We start from the raw sequence: 20,396 nt of genomic DNA, 5'->3' as shown, positions 1-20,396 counted from the left end.
GCATCTTTTTCAGATTCCCCATGTCTGCTCTCAGAGCTGCCAGGCAGGCTGCTTTAAATTCTCTCCATTAGTGCCACAGCAGGGAGAGAAAAGGAGTTCAGAGGCAGCGGCGATCCTGCTGCATTCCAGCGCTTGCCTTTCTGGCCTGGCTGGAAGCTGAAGGAAGACGGGAAATGTGCACCCAGCTTTGATAGTTCCTCACTCTAATTACTGTCTGTTACTCTAAAAGACACATTTCAGCTGACAAAGCCACTATGCTGGCTTCTTCCTGGATCCCACTAGGTGTGAGAAAGGAATGGGGATAAGAGGGAGGAGGTAACTGGTTTCCAAGGAAACCAAGGGGTCTGGGTTCCTCTAGGGCTTACTCTCATGGGTGGGATGGCCGCCTGGTTTCCGACACCTCCACAGTCCGGTCCTGTCTCTTCCGGCCCTAGAGTGCTGCTGTTGGGGGCGGGACGCAGTCTGTTGGCTGGCTCTTTCAAAAGAAGACCTGACAAAGGCACAAGCTGCTGGCTACAGCACGCTGACTGGCTATTTGGCTCCTCCGTGGTTGACACCCAGCCAGTCCCGGGCAGCCAGAGTGGGCAGTGGTTCTGCACCTCAGGACCAATCCTGGGCTTCTAAGTGGGACCAAGGCAGACGTGAGGCCTACCCAGAAGTTTGGTTCATTTTTGCGGCACTTTTTGAGGGTCCATGGAGAAACCCAACCCTCCCTGAGGTCTGCTGGAGATGACAGGGGCTGGGCAAGAACCCTTTAGCCCTTGGGGCGGGCGATGGCTGGGCCCAGTGAGAGCCCAGACATGGAGCTGGCTGACCGACCTAGTGTAGCTGCCATGCACAGCTGGAAAGCCCCTGGCTGAGGCCCTGGGGGGGTTAAAGTGTGACCCGTCAGATAGGGGCTCCATTCACGGTGGAAGGCTGATAGGTTTGGTGGAACCACAAGTCTAATCCAGCCTTCTATCTCTTAAGTTCCTGTGGGAAAACTACAGTCCACTCACGGGAGATCACTACCTGGTCGTCTTCAACAACTGATGACAGAAGGATCTACTCATCCGAGCCCTTAGGAGGTTCCAGGGAGACACACCAGCCTCTGCTTCAACAGTGTTTGACAAAGGCCCCCACTCCTGGTCGAGGCCCTGAACAGGGAAAGAGGTCCTGCTTGGGTATGTCTTATGTACACAGAGAAATTTTTAAAATAAAAACACAAAACAAAACTTCACAAGACGCAGTGTCAGTCCTCATCGATGTCGTTCCATGGTGCCCGTGCAAAGGGGGCAGCCCAGCCTCACCTGGGGCCTGCCCCATTCCTGTTCTCATCTCCATTCAAAGCCACGTTGTGTAGGAAGAGGAGGATCTGCCACCACATGCGATTTCGGTTCTGCTGGTGCTAAAAGAAAAAAAAAAAAGGCGATGCAACTCCTAAATGCAGCCTGAGACGACAGCTTATTATTTCCAGTGCAAAAGTTCAGATCCACACATCCCAGGGCAGCACCTTAATCCCATCAGGACAGCAAACTCGGGGGCATGGGGGATCTGGGGGAGTGATGAGAAAAGTGGCGATGAGGGGGAGATAGAGCTCTCCATATACAATTGCAGTGTGAACGTTAAAAAGAAAAGACCAGGCTCTTTATGCACTGCGCACAAGAGGATTAAACTTTTTCCCCTGCTTGCAGGATTTTCCAGAGTTTAGCCAAGTGCTGCTTTTAATCAGATTGGCTCCTGAGCCCCTCAAACCTCAGCTGCACGAACAACAAACTTTCTTCAGAAAGAAAGAGAAGAAGTGCCCCCCTCTCTCCCCCAACTCCAAAGTAACACAGAGAACAAGGGGGAAAGGGGGGGAGCCTCCATCTGCAAGTGATTTGACACTGTGAAGGTCAAAGGGTTAATCTTCCATTTAAACCACACTGCTGAGGCAGCAAAAATCTGATTTCATCCAGTGCAAACACGCACACACACAGACACACACAGACACACACACAGACACACTCACACACACACACACTTGGGCGCCTGCCCTCTCTCCCTTCCCAGCATCTTCAGCTCCGCGCTGCCCTTTTTATAGCTGCTCTTGACAGTAAGCCATAAATAATCCCTCTTGGAGCGCTTTCCTACTGACTGGAGCCAATTAAACGTTAAGCAAGAACATACTTGAAAACAAAACAAAAACAAAGAATGCACACTACTCTCTGGAGGTTATCCCAGGTCCTACTGTCAGGCAGGGAAGCTTGGGGCAAAGGTCAGGGGTCAGTGACTCACAGGACTGTGGCTGGTGCCCCACCCACACAGGTATCGGCAGAGGCCCGGAGGGAACTGAGGGGTGCTGGGAGAGGCGGTCTTTGTTCTCTCTTTATCTGCCAGGGCAGGAGGACGAGGCTGGGGCCCTCTCCACAGGGTTCTCAGTGGACAGGGGAATAAAAACCTAGTGTGCAAAAAAAGGAGCCAGCACAGAGGCTGGACTTGGACTGCTGCAGCAGCCTGGGCAGCAATCACGTTTACGTGAGGTGGGCGTGTGTAGGGGGAGCTGGAGCCCCTGCAGTCTTTAACCACAGCCCCGGCCCCCACCAGGCAACTCCCAGTCAGCTGAGCAGAGGCTAGAGTAAGTCAGTGGCAGAGTTGCAAAGTGAGCCCCCAGAGCTCCTGGATTCCCAGAGCTTCCCAGGGACGTCAGGCCCTGACCCCCTGACCTGTCCCCAGGCAACTGGCCAGGTTGCTGGGTTCCCTGTCATCCTGCCTGAGGCCACAGAGAGGAGAGGTGAGATGTCAACTGAGGCTGACCTCAGGGCCCTGTCATGTATCCGTGTCCCCCCACAGCCGCACCCCCTATCTGTAGCAATAGCATTGCTCTTTTCCCTGCAGAAGGGGAGACTGGAAAACCCAGAAAGTTGGAGGCACGGCTCCTGCTAGGAAGGGGAGGGAAGTCAGGGTGTGCCACAGAGGAGGCCTGGCAGACTGCGACTGGGGAGACTGATGGCTTCCTTGTGTTTTGTAAACAAAGACGAGTAAAAAGAGGAAACACACCAGGCTTAACAAAATCTGGTTAGAGTAAAGCAGCGTGAAAACGGACTCAGCTGCAAACCTGAAGACTCAGGCTTGCCTGCAGCAGCTGGACAGAGCACCCCCTCCTCCTGTCTCCTCTCCCCAGCTGCTACCCAGGACAGGTGCAAAGGTCATGGGTGGAATAGGAGGAAAATCCAGGAAAAGACTGGTCTCTAGGGAGGCCAGTCTGCTGGAATTTAGAGGCTCCTCAGGTGCCTCTTTGAAAAGGCCAAGTAACAATAACAGCCAAAATCCAAACAGTCACTGTAAACTGAGTGTGTCAGGTTCTGGTTTATGTCCTTGGTTCTCAAAGTGTGGTCCACAGACCAGCAGCTTCAGCCTCAGCTGGGAGCTTATAAGAAATGTAGATGTAATGAATCAGAATGCATTTTTTAAACATTTTTTAAAAATATGGGCCATTTTTAAAGTCTTTATTGAGTTTGTTACAAGATCCCCAGGTAACTTTAAGACACATCAGAGTATAAGAAGAACTGCTCTACACACATTAAGCTCCTTTGATCCTCTCAACAACCCTATGACACATGTATATATTATCATGCCCATTTTACAGATGAGATCATTCAAAGAGCTAGGAAACTTGGCCACACAGCTAGTAAGCAGCAGGGACTGGGTTAAATCCAGACCACCTGGCCCTAATGTCCTTACTCATTACACTGTCCTCCAAGTGCCACCACACACCTTTCTTTATACCAGAGCAGGCCCTCCATCTTCCCGTTCTCTAAATCATCTCAAAACAGCTCAAGGGCCAAGGAAGGGAGATCACAGCTCTACAGTTTGGGGCCTGAGCCAATCCCATCTCTGTAGGCCTCAATCTCTCCCCACATTCCCCTAATGGAGGCCACTTGCCACTCTGGGTAACTTTCTGGGCCCACAGTCTTTGCAAATAAGGCAAGAGAGAATCCTCACTCCAATCATGGTGGGTTCTAGGGACCCAGAAGACAGTGGTATTAGACTGGAAGGTGGAGACATTGCTGGGAGACACAGACTGGCCTAGCTCCACAAGGGACCAGCCTTAGGAAGGACCTAGGTTCTGGGCCTCTGCCTGGGACAGGCCTTGGGGCTCCTGAATCAGGAAGGAGGCACTCTAGGCAGCGGGTAACTCCCCGGGGCCAGGAATCAGAGGAGCTGGGAGGCTGGGGTCTCTCACCAGCCAGCCTGAGTCTTCCCTCTCCTCATAGGTGAAGTGGAAGTATGGTATTAGTGGTTCCCATACCTGCTGTGTCACAGAAGCCACTGAGGAGCTATTGTAAATAGAGTCCTCAAGTCCCGCCCAGAACAACTGGGGCAGAATCTTCAGGGAAGGGCCCAAGAATTTGTATACTGAAATGCTCCCGAGTGACATTTTTTGAAATCAGAAGTACCATCTATTGTCTACTTTAGTCATAAAAATGATACATCTTAACTGTAGAAAAACTGGAATACAAGAAATTAGAAAGGAGAAAATAAAATCACTCATGATTCTATAGCCTAGAAGAAAACATTTCATGATTTGGTATTTTCTTTAGTCTCTTTCAATCTCCTCCCTCCAGAGTAAAGACTTGGCGAAGCTGGAGGTTAATCCTGCCCAGGTGCTTCTAAGGCAGCCAGGCCACACAGGCATTTAGAAACCACCGAGGTGATTTCCAACCATAAAGCTTGGTGATTCGGAGTTTGTCACCCACAATCACCTTCAGGATTATAACTCAGAGCTCCAACAACTAAATTCAGCCTGGTGGAGGGTCTGGGTGGGCTTGGAGAACAAGCTGCCTAGTACAGGGTCAAGCTGGCTGCCCCGGCAGCCATAAGACACAGCAAGACCAGGGCCTGGGAAACCATCTACTGCCCCAGCAACCCTTTCTGCAAGCACGAGCAATGCCACGCATACCCCACCCAGCCTTCTCGGGCCACAGGGCGAGCTCCAGAAGGCCCTTTTCTGAAAGGACATCAAATCGCCACACAGTAAGAGAACCAGAAGGCCTTGATTATGAAGAACAATGATAAATAAAATGTTTTTTCTAAATTTTTAAAAAGGACATTACTAGAAAGGAAAGAAAAAGGACTTGAAGGGAGGCCAGGGAGAGAAAGAGTAAGAAGAAAGGCAGTCAACATTCACTGAACAGGATGAGGTATACGGAGACACTGAAACATCAGAGCACATGGATCCTTCCAGGAGAGGGTGTCCAGGAGAAAGGGAGAAGGAAAGGGGAACCAGGAAAGAGTGCGCTTGGCCCCTGACTCATCACCTGAGATCAGTGAGTGCTGACCCCTGGCACAAGGTTCAGCTCTCCCAAGCTGCTTGGGACCCCTCAAGTTTGGGAATCTACAAAGAATGGGGGTTCCCAGAATGCATAGCCAGGGTATCCTCAGGGCTAGAAGATGGGCTCAGAAGATGAGAAGCTGATGGGAATTTAAGTGTACACCAGAGCTCTCAAATTTGGTCCAGAAGGTAGGACCAAGGCACGGAAGGCAAGAATCGAGGTGAATGCCCCAAAGGAAGGGGTCCTCACATGGTGGATAAAAATGCTCTCTTCAGTTAAGAGAGCACAACCAGGATGACAGACCAGGGGTTCTCCTTTCAGCCCCACTTTCCTTCTGTGGGCGGGGGATGAAGGCAGTCAGCTGACAAGTGTTGGAGTCATTCCCACTGTGTGCAAGGCACTGTGACTGAATACCCAGTCATTCATCCTGGATGATGGGGAACACGTAGGGCACACAGTAGGTATTCAACAAGCACACTGCCCTGACTATAGAAAAGTCAGTGTTCCAAGATAACCTGCTTGTCTGAAGCCAGGAACAACTGATGTCTGGCCAGGTCTGAAGATGTACTTGATGCGATAGGATCAGCCTCTTGCCTAGAGAGAGGCCCAACTATTAAAGGCTTTTTTATTTTTTTTAAGAGCTGGCTGCAGTGTCTGACAAGGTTGTATTACACATATCAAACTCTGTTTCATCCCACATGGCCTCTGCTCTAAGCACAAAGAGGGTTCCCTGCTCTCCCCTGATAAGAATCTCCCTCTGTCTCTCCTGCTTCGTATCCAGTTCACACCCTCTGGGGACTCTGTGTGTCACCGGTGTACCAGATGCTCCAGCAGGAGCTAGTTCACCCTCAAAGAATTTGGGTAAAGAGCAAAGCTACACTGTAGCCCTGATTTCGAAAAACCAAACACACAAAATGCAAATCGACCAAACAGATCAGTTTATAACAATCTCATACCTGAAATGATTTCTTATCATCTCTTTTGCTCCTCACAAAAATCTGGGCCATAATAAAGGCTGCTGCTGCTGCTGCTGCTGCTAAGTCGCTTCAGTCGTGTCCGACTCTATGCGACCCCATAGATGGCGGCCCACCAGGCTCCCCCGTCCCTGGGATTCTCCAGGCAAGAACACTGGAATGGGTTGCCATTTCCTTCTCCAATAAGAAGGGCAGGTATTATTTTCAATCCCATTTTACAGATGGGAAAGCAAAGGCTCAGAAAAGTTACCCCTAATGTTAGTTGGGAGGGGGTGATTCAGATCCCTGACTCCAGAGATGTGTTCTTTCTCTAAAATATTACAGTGTATTTATTCATATTATGAAAATGATATTTACTGTTCAAAGAGAATCACCACCTAACTGCCCTCCCCTCCAGTACGTTTAAAGAAATTGTTTCCAGATCATTAACTATCTAGTAAGGATGCTGTGGACTAGAAAGACAATAAACCTTTCTGAGGCAGAGCTAACTCAAGATCAAACAGAAATAAAGCTAAAACTGGTCTGAAATGTTAACTTCAGATGTTTCTCTGAAACCATGTTCAGTTTCTTTTAAAATATAGGGTAATACACTCTCTATAAAATGTCGTTTTCCTACCGCACTTTTTTCCTTTCCCCATCAACTCTAAACCGACCACAGTGAGGCTGAAGCACAAAGCCTTGCTGTTGACAACAGGCATACAGAGCTAAGGAAGACTTCAGGAAAATTCCACATACAAGAGGTCGGGAAGATGTTTCTGTTTGATTCAGCAACCTTTTATCAGGTATCCAACTGAGCTAAGAGTTACGAAGGACACAAAGATAAGCAAGCTGTAAGCCTTGTCTTCAATTATTTTACAGTCTGAAAGGGATGAAAGCAAGAACTCAGTTTCACAGGAGGCAAAGGTGGGCCAGGGTGGAGAGTGGGACCTCCATCAGATTCTCGCCTTCTGGGCTGCACCTGCTGAGGAGCAGGGGTAAGTGATGGGAAGACCATGGATCAACAGTGTCACATGGGCATGTAATCCCACTTCTCAGAGCCCTGGCTTCCAATAAAATGGGGGTAATGAGGTGTCGAAGTACCAGGTTGCTGTGGTGCTTAAATGAGAGAAGTATCTGTAAAGCATTGGGCCGTGGCTACCTGGAGCAGCTCCCCAGTCCCTGGTGAGGTCCAGGTTCGACTTTGTGGAGCAATTCCCTTGACACCCTCAGCTCAGAGCAAGTGCCCCAGGAGCACTATCTTCTGGGCAGGCTCATGAAGTCCTGGAGGAATCCCTGACTTTTCACTCTGAGATGGACCATGGCAGCCAGAGGCAGCCAGGTTCAGGATTCCAGGCTGCCAGGCTGGGCAAGGAATTCTAAGACCCCCGGGGCAGCCCCATGGGCCCTGTGGGCCTACTGTCCCAAATTGCTTTTGTCCGAGACACCAAGGAATGAGCAATGTGGCAAAACGGAAAAGGAAAAAAATTCGCGCCAAGCGCTTCCTCAGCCCAGCCAGCAGCACTAACAGACGTTGAAGCTATCAGTCACCACCATGGCAACACCAATTGCTTCTCCCAGAAGGGCAGCCTGGGCCCAGCTCAGTCCAAGATTGGAGGGCTTCCCCTAACATAAGTGGAGGCCACCGGCTTCAGTCCCTGGGGGTGGGGGATAGGGCTGTGCTTGCCACCCATGCCCCAGAGCCTTGGGTTGCCCCTCTGTGGCCTGGAGACAGGAAGTACTGAGGCCCTGACCCAGCTGCCCCTGTCTCCCCCAGTCTGAGAGCAGCTCCTTCAAACTACTGAGCAGCTTCTTAGGAACTCAGGAAGAGGGGTATGTGCGCTCTGGTCACAAGAGAGGGAGATACATATGGCTGATTCACATTGTTATATAGCAAAACTAACACCACGTTGTAAAGCAACTATACTCCAATTAAAAAATAAATGATTATTTTTAAAAAGTGAGGGAGAGAGGGGAGTGAGGAGGGAGCAGGTCCGTTGTGGATCTACAAGGAGGGGGAGAAGAAACCCCCAAGGCTCTACCTCCCGACCTGATGCCTTTGCAGCTGACTGTTCTCATCCCGCCTGGGGCCACTCCCTGGACGGGACGGTCAAGTCGAGCACCGAAGGCCAGACTTTCCTCCTCACCCCACACACTGGCTGCTTCTGTACTGGTCATGGAACATGCCCTGTTGGTTGCCAGACACAGATCAAAAGGCAAACCAGACTTTTTTCTTTGTCCTTCTTTTCTAATGCCTCCTCCAAATCCCTCCCTCCCATCACCCTCCCTGCCCTGGGGGGGAGGAGGGGGGAAACCCAAAGTCAACCCTATCCCTATGGCTTGCCTTGGTGGGGACGGAATGGCCTGTCCGGAACTACAAGGCCCTTCTCCTGGAAGAGAGAGTAGTCAGGTGCAGAGTTGTGTGGGGAACTCGGCTCTAGTCAGCCACGCTGATGACTCAGAAGCTAAATATAGCGAGCGATATAAACAGAGCCAGCCACAGAGCAAACACAGGGCCCCCAAAGCCCCAGCACTGGCTCTCACGCACAGCACTCTCCACAGCCCCTCCCCCAGCCTCACTCTTCCCCAGGCACTGTCGGAGGGGTAACTCCCACTCTGGAGCTGGCTCCTAGGGACCCTTCTTACCCTAGAGAGAATCTCTGGGGCTCTTGCCCCGGGCTTCCCCATCTAGAGCCTGAACAGCTTTATTAGGCATAGTCTGAACTCCAGAAAACCACTCACCAACAAGGACAGCATCCCAAAGGGTCAGGAAGCAGTGAGGGGCTCCCTGAACAAAAGATCCAGGCTGCTGGCAGAGAAGCCACTAGTTAATAAACCAAGAAACCACCAGCTCACGTACAACTTCCAAAAGAGCTCCCCAAGAACTCCAAAACCAGGTCCAAACAAAATCCTAAAACCCATTTTCAAAAGTGTTAAATTGTCGAGGCATTAATAGTTACTGTGTGTTAGTCGCTCAATCGTGGCTGACTCTTTGCAACCCCCTGGACTGTAGCCCACCAGGCTCCTCTGTCCATGGGATTCTCCAGGCAAGAATACTGGAGTGGGTTGCCATTCCCTTCTCCAGAGGATCTTCCCGACCCAGGGATCGAACCTGGGTCTTCTGCATTGTGGGCAGATTCTTTACTACTGAGCCACCAGGGAATTAATAGTTAAACATATTACAATTTCCAAAGGGCTTTCACATCAACTCTGCAAGGTGTGTATGAGAAACTGAGGCTCAGATAAGTTAGTTACATGATTTGCCTATGAACACAGGACTCATAAGGGACAGAGCTGGGATTTGAACCAGACTTTGTGTCTAACCCCAGGATCCTTTCTCTGACCTTACAACTAAAGATGGTTTCCACTGAGTGGCTGAAATTTTTCTCAGATCTCATTTTCCATAAAGTCTAATTACTATTCAGGGAATTTCCAAATCTGACTCTTCTGAATGGAGCTACTCCTGGTCCAGGTGAAAAAGCCATTTCCAACAAGAATTTCAATTCTCCTGTAGCTTTACTCACTCAACGGTCTCCAGTAGCCACTTTTTTTTTTTTTTTAATGATTCTTGGCTTCTTAACACTGCCTAGAAATACCCCACAAAGTTCAAGAGGGTGCCACTGGGACAGGAGACTTTCCTAAGGGGAGAGGACACCAGCTTTTTTCCATTTTTTGACTCATGTTGGAGGAGACCACGGCAAGGGGAATGGAAAGAAACTGGGACTCACCTTCTGGGCCAGAGCAGCCCCTGAGCGCAGGGAGGAAGCAATCCTGTACTGCCATGTTCCCTGAAGAAGCTGGACAGACAAGAAACACCAAGGCACCATCACAGAGCCAAGGTCAAGGTAGGCTAAGGTCACCAGACCACCACCGATCACTGTTGCAGCTCAGCTAAGCTCACAAAGGAGCAAAGAGGGGAATCTTTTACTCCTGACCCAGCCAGAGGAAGTTAGGGGTGTGTGACCAGGTTTGGAAAGGCTTTTTATCTCCACTCACTCTGCCACCAACTCCCTTGCTGCTTTGGAGACCCAAAGCATTGACAGCAAGCACAGCTTGTCTCCAATCCTTGCCCATTGGTTCAGAGAAGCTATCCTGGAGAGATCACTTGGGTAGCCAGGCTAGACCTCCATCCAGCAAGCTCCTTGAGAAACATGCTGGGAGGGTTTACAGCCCACAATAAGCAGCACCAGGGGGAGTTTGGAGCATGTTGCCTTTAGGGTCATGCTGACATACTCACTTTGCCATAATGCCATCCTATAAGGCACTACCATCATCACACCCTTCCCTGTGCTCCACATCTCCTGGGGCTTCCCCTCATATAGAAAAAGAATAAGTGGAAATGACTGACAGTCCAGTGATTAAGACTCAATGCTTTCACTGCTGAGGGCATGGGTTCAATCCCTGGTTAGGGAACTAAGATCCCACAAGCCTGCTGTGGCCAAAAAAAAAAAAAAAATAACTGAGATCCCTAACCAGGGACAAAAGGCAGAAGCTTCACCTTCCCTACAGGATTCGGGGACCCATGGCCATCGTCTGGCCCTGGGACACCATCCCAGACCTGAGAAGAAAGGAGATGGCCAGGCCCCTTCAACCTTCTTACTGTGTCTTGAGTTGTCTTTCCTGGTTATCTAAACTCAACCCACAGTGATGGAGACTGATCATCATTCCCCCAGGAGAAATGTACAAGGACAAGGCCCATAAGTGAATAGCTTGGAAGCCAATTTCTCTGAACAGGGCAGGTGGAAGGGAGCCCACAGGAGGCAGCTCTGCTTAGGGACTAGCTGGACAGGTGGGCTGGAAGATGCACTGTGAACTGACAAGAACAAATGTGGGGGATGATCAGGATTATAGAGACAAAGGAAACAAGCATCAAAGAATACCTACTGTGTGCCTGGAACTCAGATAGGTGTTTTCTCACTGAATCTTCATGATCAAATTCTGTGACATTAGGTCTAATTTACAGAAGAGGAAATAGGCTCTGCCAGATCAAGTGTCTTCCCAGTAGCTGGTAGATGGCAGAGCTGGCATTCAAACCTAGGCCTTCAGACTTTGTATCTGAAGCCTCAAGACTTAACCCTAAATTACTTCTACCCCTGTGCCTCAGTGTCCTGCTTGCAGAGATGAAGGGAAGGAATAGGGAAAGAAGATGAAGGATAAGAATGTAAGAGTGACGACAGGTTTGTGTGGATATGAAATATCTAGACATTAGTTTATATTGTAATCAAGTTCAGAAAATGACTCACTTCTTAAAACTAGCTGCTAAAAGGCCCTACACATGCCAGCACTCCATCTGCCCATGGCCATGATCCCAGTCCTTCCCACAGGATGGGCTCCCGGCGAAGTGAGCAGGGTGAGTGGGGAGGAGGGCGATAAAAGTAAGACTCCCATGGACAAAAAGCCTGGCTCTTTGCGATGGAAAATTTGGGAAATCCAGCTCTCGGCCTCATTGGCCGGCCTCCTGCCACTGCACGGTAGGAGAAGGTAGCTGGCAAGATGGTGAGGGGCACAGGGAAGTCAGGAGCCAGCAGCGGAGGAGGTGCAGAGCTGGGGAGACTCTCCTCTAGTTCTCCTCCCACTCTGTGGCTCTGCCCCTCCTGCTCCCAAGCTGAACCAGGCCCTCGAAGAGACAGCTCTGCACTGGGGTCAGTGATGCCAAACAGCAAAGGGCAGGGTCAGACCTTGGGATCAGGGCCAGCTTCTCCTGTGAGGGACTGAGTTGGGAAGAAATGCCCCTGGGCTGAGTTCTAGTCCTGTGCCAGGGCTCGACTGGGCAGGGGAGGCCTCCCAGCCTGCTCCCAAGCCTAGAAGGGCTCACCAGTGGATGGTGGAACATTCCGGGAAACAGCTGTTGAGAGAGATCAGGTCTAATGGGAATGCAGAAAACTGCCTTCCAGGTAGTCCCCCAGGTGAGTCCAGGAGACCCAGAGCCACTGTGTCCTCCATCAGTTACAGCACTGGGGCTAGGAGCTGCGAGCTCAGGCCAACCACAGGCCTACACAACCAGCGTAAAGTGAATGGGTAGGAAGAAGGCCAAGAGGCAGAAATCAAGAACCAGAGTGGACTGAAGGGAAAACCCTAAGCCAAGTTTCCACAGAACTATCAAAGGAGGGAATAGGAACTTGGAGCCAGAGGAGACAGCCAGGCTGCCTTATTATCTAAGCATAGGGCCACCCTCTCTTCCTGAGGGACTGGGGGACCCACCAGGACCAGGTCTAACCCCACGTTTCCCTCAGAACCCCTTGGCAAAGACTCTCACCTTGGCAGAGAATAACCCCTTCTGTCTGGATCTCAGGAAACTTAAACTCAATTTCTGTCTCCCCACCCCACCTCCCGCCAGGTGCTGGCCATGTTTTGGTCCTCAAGCCAAACCTATTATCAATAGCTCTCCTCCGGTCACCTGAATTTCCCCACCTAACCTCAGGGTCTAATTAATCGTGGTGGATTAATTATTCTCTTGATTTCCTGATATACAGTCATATATAGACACGCATACACATACACACAGCCGACTAGGCAAGGACACTGTCTCAGAGGCAGGGAATGTGTTCATTTCCACGTGGCATGACTTTGCTTCAGCGGTGGTTGTACTAGCAGGGATCCAGCCTCAGGCTCCTCTCCCCGCCTTGGCAGCCATCCAGAAAGTCAGCCCAGGGAGGAAGAGTTAAGTGCCCAGGGGCTGGGCCAGACTGCCGCTGCAGAGCCAGGCAGCCTCCAGCCCAAGGCACAGAGGGCTCCTCCACACGAGCCCGCCAGCCGCCGCCTTTGTTGATGGGCTCTGCCACAAGCTCCAGTGACACGCGATGCTCCGCCCTGGCGGGCTGGTGCCAGGCTGCCCGCTGAGCACCCGGTCGCTGGTCTGGAGAGACTCTGAGGTACACAGTCTCCAGAGTCCTGGCCCTGGTTTCCAGACAGAGACAATGAGGAGCGGCCTCCCCAGCTGGAAAGTGTCGGGTTACAACCGGTTCCACCACTTTTCCCAACTCAGACCCGTCCAGGCCTCGGTTACCCATTTCCCACTGCACCACAGCCAGGTACCTCCGACTGTCCAGTTTTCCTCAGCACCATGAAAATCTTCCCCTTAGGTCTGCAAGGGACCATCTCCCACTGATGAACTCAATAAGATACAGTGTGTCAATCAAGGCTGCAAGAAGCTATGCCATTCTCCGGAAGAGATTGGAGCATTTCCCAGGGGCCTGAGCTGAAAGCAGGCAGATAAACAACTTGGATCTCATAGGTGAGAGCAAAAGCACTCATCCAGCCAGGCCCATTCTCGATTTCCAGTTCAAGAGAATCACGGTAACGTGGGGCCTGGCAGAGACAGAGTTGCTGAGGCAGGCCCCAGCCCCACAGCCCCAGCAGATGCACACCACCTCCCCCCACCAAGCCCCAGTGCCTACTTGCTGCATATGAAGCCGATGGAACTGGTCTGCAATGCACTGGAGTTTTCGGGCAATCTGTATCTCTGCTCGATGTTGCCACTGTCCTTCAGGGGGTTGCTCACCAAGGGGCAAGCCTGCAGGGAAACTGGCAGGAAGGGGGAGCCGGTAGCCAGCATTGCCTGCAAAGACAGAGGGCCCACATCTCAGCAAGCTCCACCACTGCCCCATCTTCCCCATGCCTGCCACCCCTGGTCAAGACCCGGGGTCAAGGGTAGACTCTAGTATGGGAAGGGAGAGGAACTGAGCCTGCCTTTCTCAGGGCACTCTGCCAAATGTGGACAGCCTGACTTGCCTGCTGACCGAGAGTATGAAAGCTGATGCCAGGCTTTCCTTCAGCCCTCCCTTCACTGGCAGTGCCATGGCAAAGGTAATAAGTGTGGCTGAACTTGCCAACCTTCTGTCCTTATTTACACAGCTACGCTTGACCACAATTTATTATTCATTATTCATACAGTAGCAGCAGGCTGAAGCTCTTCTCTAGAAAAATATTGGAGGCAGCTCTCCAGAGATCCTCAGTTGAGCAAAGCAAGGGACAGAGAAAGAAAATCAGAAAGTAACCTCACTTTTTGGTGTAGCAGAGAAAGGCTGGTTTCAGGCCCTGAAGCTGTGGGCAGTGGCACAGAAACACAGGGAGAGAAGACTCCTCTGAACCACAGAGTAGCCAAGTTCCTCTCTGCAGCCAGCCCCAGGCCAGACATCTAGACCTGCTCTCCTCACTGACCAAGTGCTGGTCACCGAGCTGCCGCTAGGGGCGCCCGCTTGCTCCCGTCTTTCCCTCCTTCCTGCCCGCCTGCCTTATCCATCTTCTCAGATTCCTGCCAGAACTTTGCCTGAATTGTCCTACAGTGCAGCTCCTTCTGGGAATAACTGCAGCGTCTCCTCAATCCGCTCCATTGGACCCAGCAAGATAGCCTCTGAACCACCCTTCCCTCCATAAGCTTTGTGCTAAATGAAGAACACTGGCTATCTAACCTTGCCCTTTTGCCAGAGGAGGGCAAATTGCTATTAAAACCAACCACTGAAGCCCACAAATGAAAGGGTCTTATCTGACTGAGACTTGGAAACAGCCCCTTTGTTGGCAATGAGCCTAGGCAGGCCCAACCTCTTTCTCCAGTTCCCCTTCCAAACACAGAAAGTCCCAAGTGACAACCGGGGCGGGGGACCTTCTGCCTCCAGGAAACTTCTCTCCCAGAACAAGCTGGGTTTTCCCCTTCAGTGTCAACAGCGAGTCACAGATCCCCCAGCCTTCTCCAGGGCAACACTAGCCACTTTACGGAAGGTACATCACTATTACGACACAAAAGCCTGGGCCACTCAACAGGCCATAATATGTAAAAGCCAAGACCCAGGTACCCTTCTTCCAACCCAAGGAGACACCATGGACCCAAGGATCCCTCCAGAAAGGGACAAATGAGCAGAAAAGAATGGCAAGGCAATCTGTCCTGCTTGTGGCCTGAGGAGCACAGACAAGAAGCAGTATATAAGCAGAGAGTCAGCAGGTGAACAGTTGAGGGATCAATAGCCCCTGCTGCTCAATTTGGGGAAGGAAATAGCAAAGAGCAGGTTGGGGAGGGAAAGTCCCCTCTTTTCCCCCATCTCTAAGGGAGGAGTCCTGAGGCTAAGAGCACTCACCATAAAAGAGTCGCTGGGGCTCCTCAGTCACCCCACAAGGCAGCATGACACCCTGGCTCGGGGAAGCTGGGCTGAGAGTCTGGGTAGCCTTGTCTTCCTGGCTGGTGGGTCGAAGCCCAGGGCCACAGCAGTGCGTGAGAGGGAAGAGCTGCAGACGGCTGAGGGGGCAGTCCAGCTGGCTCTGGGCAAACAGGTCAGCAGAAAGCAACCTCCTGGGCTGGGCCCCTGGCTCCCCATCCTCTGGCTGGAATACGTCATCCTCCAGCTCCTCCACACACTGGGGTGGCTCCATCTCCCCTGTGAGGGTGCAATGCAGGCATCCGGGAGGCTGCCCCCACCCAGGCTCTACCTGGAAGGACTTCCCTCCCTTTCCTTCTTTCCTGCTCCCCCTTCTTATGTGGAGAAGTGGGCTCAGGCACTGATGACAGTCAATCCTACAGATAAAGCATTGCCAAGGGTGACAACCCACCCCCAAATGTGGGCTGCCTTGCAGTTCCAGGATTCTCCATGTTTCTTCCCTGCGCCCACTTGGAGCCACCTTCCCCTCAGCATCCTCTTCTGACCCAGGCTGGTCACAGTCACACAGCTGGACTGCTACTGACTCATAGACATAGCAGGGGTATGGTCAGCTGCTACAAGTACGGAGGGTACCTGGAGAAATGTCAACAAGACTAGCCTCTGTGAGTGGCTGTGGGAGGGCAGAAGGTGCTGTGACTGGCTGTACCCACAGTGCTCACCACACACAGACCCCCTTGCTGGCCTGAGGAGTAACCATCAAGTTCTCATCTCAGTCTGAGCAGAGCTCCAGGCTGGGCAGCAAAAACAAAAGCCAGCGATCCTAGCCCGGCCAGGTTCCCTCCAAACCTGCTAAGCCCCGCCCAAGACTCTAGTCTCCACCCGCTGCTTGCTCAACACAACAAACAGGCTCAACGATGTGGTAAGAGTGTGTCCTGGGAGAGAGAGGGGGAGAAAAACCCAAGTTAGTCATTGCAGCTGCCCTCTCAGCAGACTGGAGCTATCTGTCTACCACAGCTTAGCCGAGAGGAGAGGTACGGCATGCAGCAAAGTGCCCAGAGTTCCCCAGCTCAGTGTGGAGTCACTAATCTCCACAACTTCAAATCCTTCCCCACAGCCTACCATTCCTGCCAGCACCAAACCTGAGATGGGTACAACCTGCCTCATAGAAGGAAGTGAAATTCAGCCCTCTCTCTGTGACCTCACTTGCTGCCTGAACTCAGGTTGTTGATATGAGTTTCTTGGTGATAAAGAAGTTCCACTTGCTCCACTTGATGGCTCTTGGAAGTACGAGCTTGCAGTCACCCAGCTTCTTGTGCTCAAAGTCAGTCCCCTATACACACACCAGGAACCCCTCAGGGTCCCTGGGGCAGTCAGAAAAGCAACCACCTGAGTGGTTAAGGATATGGAGAGATGGTGTTTGTCACTGCCAGAGTCAATTAGAGGTCCCCTGGGAATTCTGTCTTCCACTCTCTTGCCCTTGAAGAACAAGCCAAATGGTCTGTGGGTTGGTAAAGTACTTAGAGGAATCTCAGTTAATTCAAGAATCTTGGCTTTCTCAAATGCAAGCTTTCTTTAAGGCGCCTGCTTCAACTCTCCCTCCATCCCATCCTGTCCTTGAGCTATCTATGGTCCCTATCCTGCCTGCCCTCTTCCCTGTCCACTTGGATGGCAAAAAAAAGGCACGTGGTGTTCTTGGGACAGTGTTTTCCTAAAAGGTGTGAGAGGACTAGTTTATCAGTGCCAGGAAACAAGGCATCCCGCAGAAAGGACCAAGCGCTGTCCTACCAGTCACCTGGCAGGGGCTCCCCTCCAGCCCTTCCACCTCCTCTAGGCAAGCTGGCAATCCCAACCTAAGATGGGGCCCTCCAAAGCCAATAGCAAGCAACAGTCATTGTCTTGGCTTTTCCTTTGAAGCTTATCACCTCTCCCACCCTCTCCCAGCAAAGCCCCGAAGTTCAGCCCTTGCCTGCACTGGACAGTGGGGGAGGTGCAGCCAGAGAGTGTGGGTCTGCCAGCCTAGGGGGACCCTTCCCACTCTACACAGGAACTACGATGGCTCTTCTGCAGGTGGGAGCCTTCAGAGGGGTGCTGGGCAAGATCAAGTGCAAACTGGGATACAGTAAAAAGACTTCTCCCCTTCCCCTGAGCTGAAGAGGTGGTGTCCAAACAGGCAGCAGGAGGGCACTTCCTAAGTGCACTACCAGAGAAGCAGTCCTATCAAGGAGACCTAAAACCTGCTGGAGCCATCCCAGCCCTTAAGGACACTAACAGGGATGCTGAACTCAGACTCCTCCTCCTGGGAGAAGGCAGTAGCCAGACATTCTGAACCTCTTCGAGGGCTAAAATCTGGGAACGCACACATACATACACACACACACACACACACACACACACACACACACACACACTCACGCTCTCACACAACACACAGCAGACCTGGGTGGCTCCAGGGGAGAATCTCGGCCTCCGAGTCGTGATGCCAGGGTTCCGTGCCAGGGTCCAGCGTGACGAGCACTCGGGGGCTTGGCGCCCAAACTCAATTGGGAAGGAGGGGGGAAAGCCCAGCTGTTAAGGAGAGGAGCCTTCAGACTCCGCAGGGATGTAGGAGGTCCCACAACTCCCTGCCCTACCCCAATGTCAGATCCAGAGACCGGGCCATTCTCGGGCACCCAGATCTGCTCAGCGGGGAAGCGCAGGTTCCTCTGCCCACCTGGACCCAAGTCATTAGAGACTCAAATGCCACTAGCCCCGCATTCCTTTGTGGAGCAGCGCACCTACATGTGGGTTCGGTACCCCGTTCCCACACCCCGGTGCCCCAGTCCATGATCACTCCAGACGCCCGCAGCCCAACCCTTCCCGGGCCCCCACGCGCAGCGCGATCCTCTCCCCACTTCCCCAAGGAGGTGAGATCCAACTCCGCCCGGCCCTTGGCTGCCCAGGCGCTCACCCGGCAGCAGCGGGCGGCGGGAGGCGCGGGCAGGGGCGGCGGCGGCAGGAGGCGGGCAGGCTCGGGTGGAGGCCACTCTGCACCGCGCGGTATTGTTTCCAAAATACGCCCGCTCGGGGCATCCCGCAAACAGCTGATGAGGCCCCGCCTCCGGAGCGTCACACGGATGGCTAGCCAATGGAGAGTGGAGCCCGAAGTCCCGGGCTGGGCGGCTGCCAGGGACTGTCACGATTGTACTAACCTTCCCTTGGAAACATTGCAAGGGACCGAGCCAAATTCCGACCTCCGCCAGAAACGCAATTGGAGCGCCGTCGCCCAAGCAGATTCGGTTCCTAACACGGACTTTGGAAGCACTCGAGAGCCTTTTAGTCCTCCCTGTTAGGAGGGAGATAGGGGGCGCCAAAGTGATTTTTGTCTTCTTTTTCAAGAGTATGGACTGAATAATTTCGGCGCGTCCAGAAAGGGAGACGAAGAGAAGGAAGCGGGGAGATTTTAAATGATGAGGCTGGCAGCATCCAGAGGGCCCAAGATACGGGTGCCTGTGGATCCCGGCCACCTGGTGGCAAAGCATCTTCCCTGGCTGCTGGGCAGGTCAGAAGCAAACTCCAGCCCTCAAAGCTGTAGGAAGCTTGAAAACATGTGTGACTGACACTGTTATCTCGAGTGACACTCAGATCAAACATCCAAAGGGACCCACAGGCTCTCTTCTTGACTGGGAATGGACAGTCAAACAAAATTAACATCTGGCTGAGGAGAGGAGAGATCAGGAATGCAGGGGCTGCTCGGGCAGTTTACACACATCTTGCTTATGGCAGCGCTGAGAGATGGAGCTAGGGCTGCAAGGAAAGCAGCGTGTCCTGCAGACCACCTACTATCGGCAGGGGAATCTATGGGCTAGTTCACAAACACTTCTTAAACACCCTCGTTGTACCAGGTTCTGGGCTAGGTACCAAAAACCTGGTGCCTGCCCTTAGAGAAGTAGACCAGAAGATAATGGAAAGCGACATGAAATGTGGTAATGCCAGGGATAATGACTGCTGGGAATGCAGAAGAATTCAGAATGCTAAGACTGGGGAAGGCTTTAGGAAGGTGGCTTTTGAATTGGACCTTGAAGGATGCAGCAATTTTTCAATCAGGAATACCAGATAAAATAGCCAAGGCCTAGCTTTAGCACAATCAAGCGCTGAACTGGAGAATTTGTCAAGGGATCAAGGGCAGGGGGACGTATAGGATCATTGAGTGCACACCTGGACTAAGGAAGGGTGAGCATGGGCAGGGAGGTTCAGATCAGATTACAGAGGTGTCCCTGGAATGGCAGCTGAGGAATCTGCACTTTATTCCAGAGGCATAGGTCAGCCAGCAAAGATTTCATAGAAGATGACTGACTTGACCAAGCCTGGATTTTAGGGAAGATAAATGAAGAGGCCAGAAATCAGTGAAAGGGAGCCAGTCCCTGCAACAGATTAGGTGAGGGATGATGGGGCTTGACCCAGGGGACAGTGGGGACTGGTAGTGGGGACCACCAAGCTGCTCTCTCTGAGTTTGTAAACTCAAATTTAAGCTAAGTGGGGCTGGGACTCTTAGCCCAGTGGAGCCTAAAGCTCTTGTCCCTTTTTCCTACTCATTCTGTCCCTAACTCCTTCAAAGCGTACCTAAGAAAGTGGACCAGGCATAATGAGGGCTGTGGTTGCTAGAGTAGGAAAATGCTATCCCCAAAAGATGGAGAAGAGGGAAAAGGGAAAGGGGCAAGAGTCAAGCTTGGTCATCAGCCCGGTCCCCACATAAGTTGACAGATGTCCAGAAAGAGGTGCTGGAGCCGAAAGGAGGTATATTATTTTGCCAGGAGGCTTGGCCAAGAAGGAGTGTCAGAACTGGTCAGGGTGATGAAGCAGTCATGCCATATGCGAGCAGACGAGAAACCCAAGACCAGACTCCGTGCGGGGCACCAAGGAGCCCTCACCACATTTGCTTGGGTCTACACTCACCTCCTTAGATCCGTCCGTCTCTTCTGACTGGCTCTCCTCCTGGGCCCGTATCTCAGGTGGGCCAGTTGGGCCTAAGGGCATGACTTAGGGTCAAGAGTAGAACTGAAGGACAAACCAGGTCTGAGTCTGTC

General features: G+C 52.0%; 1 protein-coding gene across 3 annotated transcripts; it reads right to left on the bottom strand.

Annotated features, from left to right (window-relative positions):
- Nucleotides 1-1,285: 1,285 nt before the first annotated feature.
- On the bottom strand, nucleotides 1,286-15,607 carry BMF (Bcl2 modifying factor). 3 transcript variants are annotated; one of them, XM_068966357.1, is made up of 3 exons: nucleotides 15,316-15,607; nucleotides 13,642-13,802; nucleotides 1,286-1,387 (listed from the first exon to the last, which is right to left on the bottom strand). In XM_068966357.1, the coding sequence occupies exons 1-3, from the start codon at nucleotides 15,605-15,607 to the stop codon at nucleotides 1,286-1,288; spliced, it is 555 nt and encodes a 184-aa protein (XP_068822458.1). The 3 variants fall into 3 exon arrangements, with proteins under 3 accessions (XP_068822458.1, XP_068822459.1, XP_068822460.1); XM_068966358.1 differs by having other exon boundaries at nucleotides 13,696-13,802; XM_068966359.1 differs by lacking the exon at nucleotides 13,642-13,802 and having other exon boundaries at nucleotides 1,314-1,387.
- Nucleotides 15,608-20,396: the final 4,789 nt, after the last annotated feature.

Source organism: Capricornis sumatraensis, chromosome 2 (assembly GCF_032405125.1).
Source record: "Capricornis sumatraensis isolate serow.1 chromosome 2, serow.2, whole genome shotgun sequence".
In the NCBI taxonomy this organism is placed as follows: domain Eukaryota; kingdom Metazoa; phylum Chordata; class Mammalia; order Artiodactyla; family Bovidae; genus Capricornis; species Capricornis sumatraensis.
The sequence above is the reverse complement of the archived record's forward strand: the minus strand, read 5'-3'. Positions and strand labels throughout refer to the sequence as shown.

Excerpts from the sequence above, each read along its gene's own strand:
- BMF (XM_068966357.1), bottom strand. The coding sequence starts at position 15,607 with ATGGAGCCACCCCAGTGTGTGGAGGAGCTGGAGGATGACGTATTCCAG. Across the intron at positions 13,803-15,315 it reads GCCCCAGCGACTCTTTTATG|GCAATGCTGGCTACCGGCTC; the intron begins GTGAGTGCTCTT and ends CTGTCTTTGCAG. Across the intron at positions 1,388-13,641 it reads ATCGGCTTCATATGCAGCAA|CACCAGCAGAACCGAAATCG; the intron begins GTAGGCACTGGG and ends TTTTTCTTTTAG.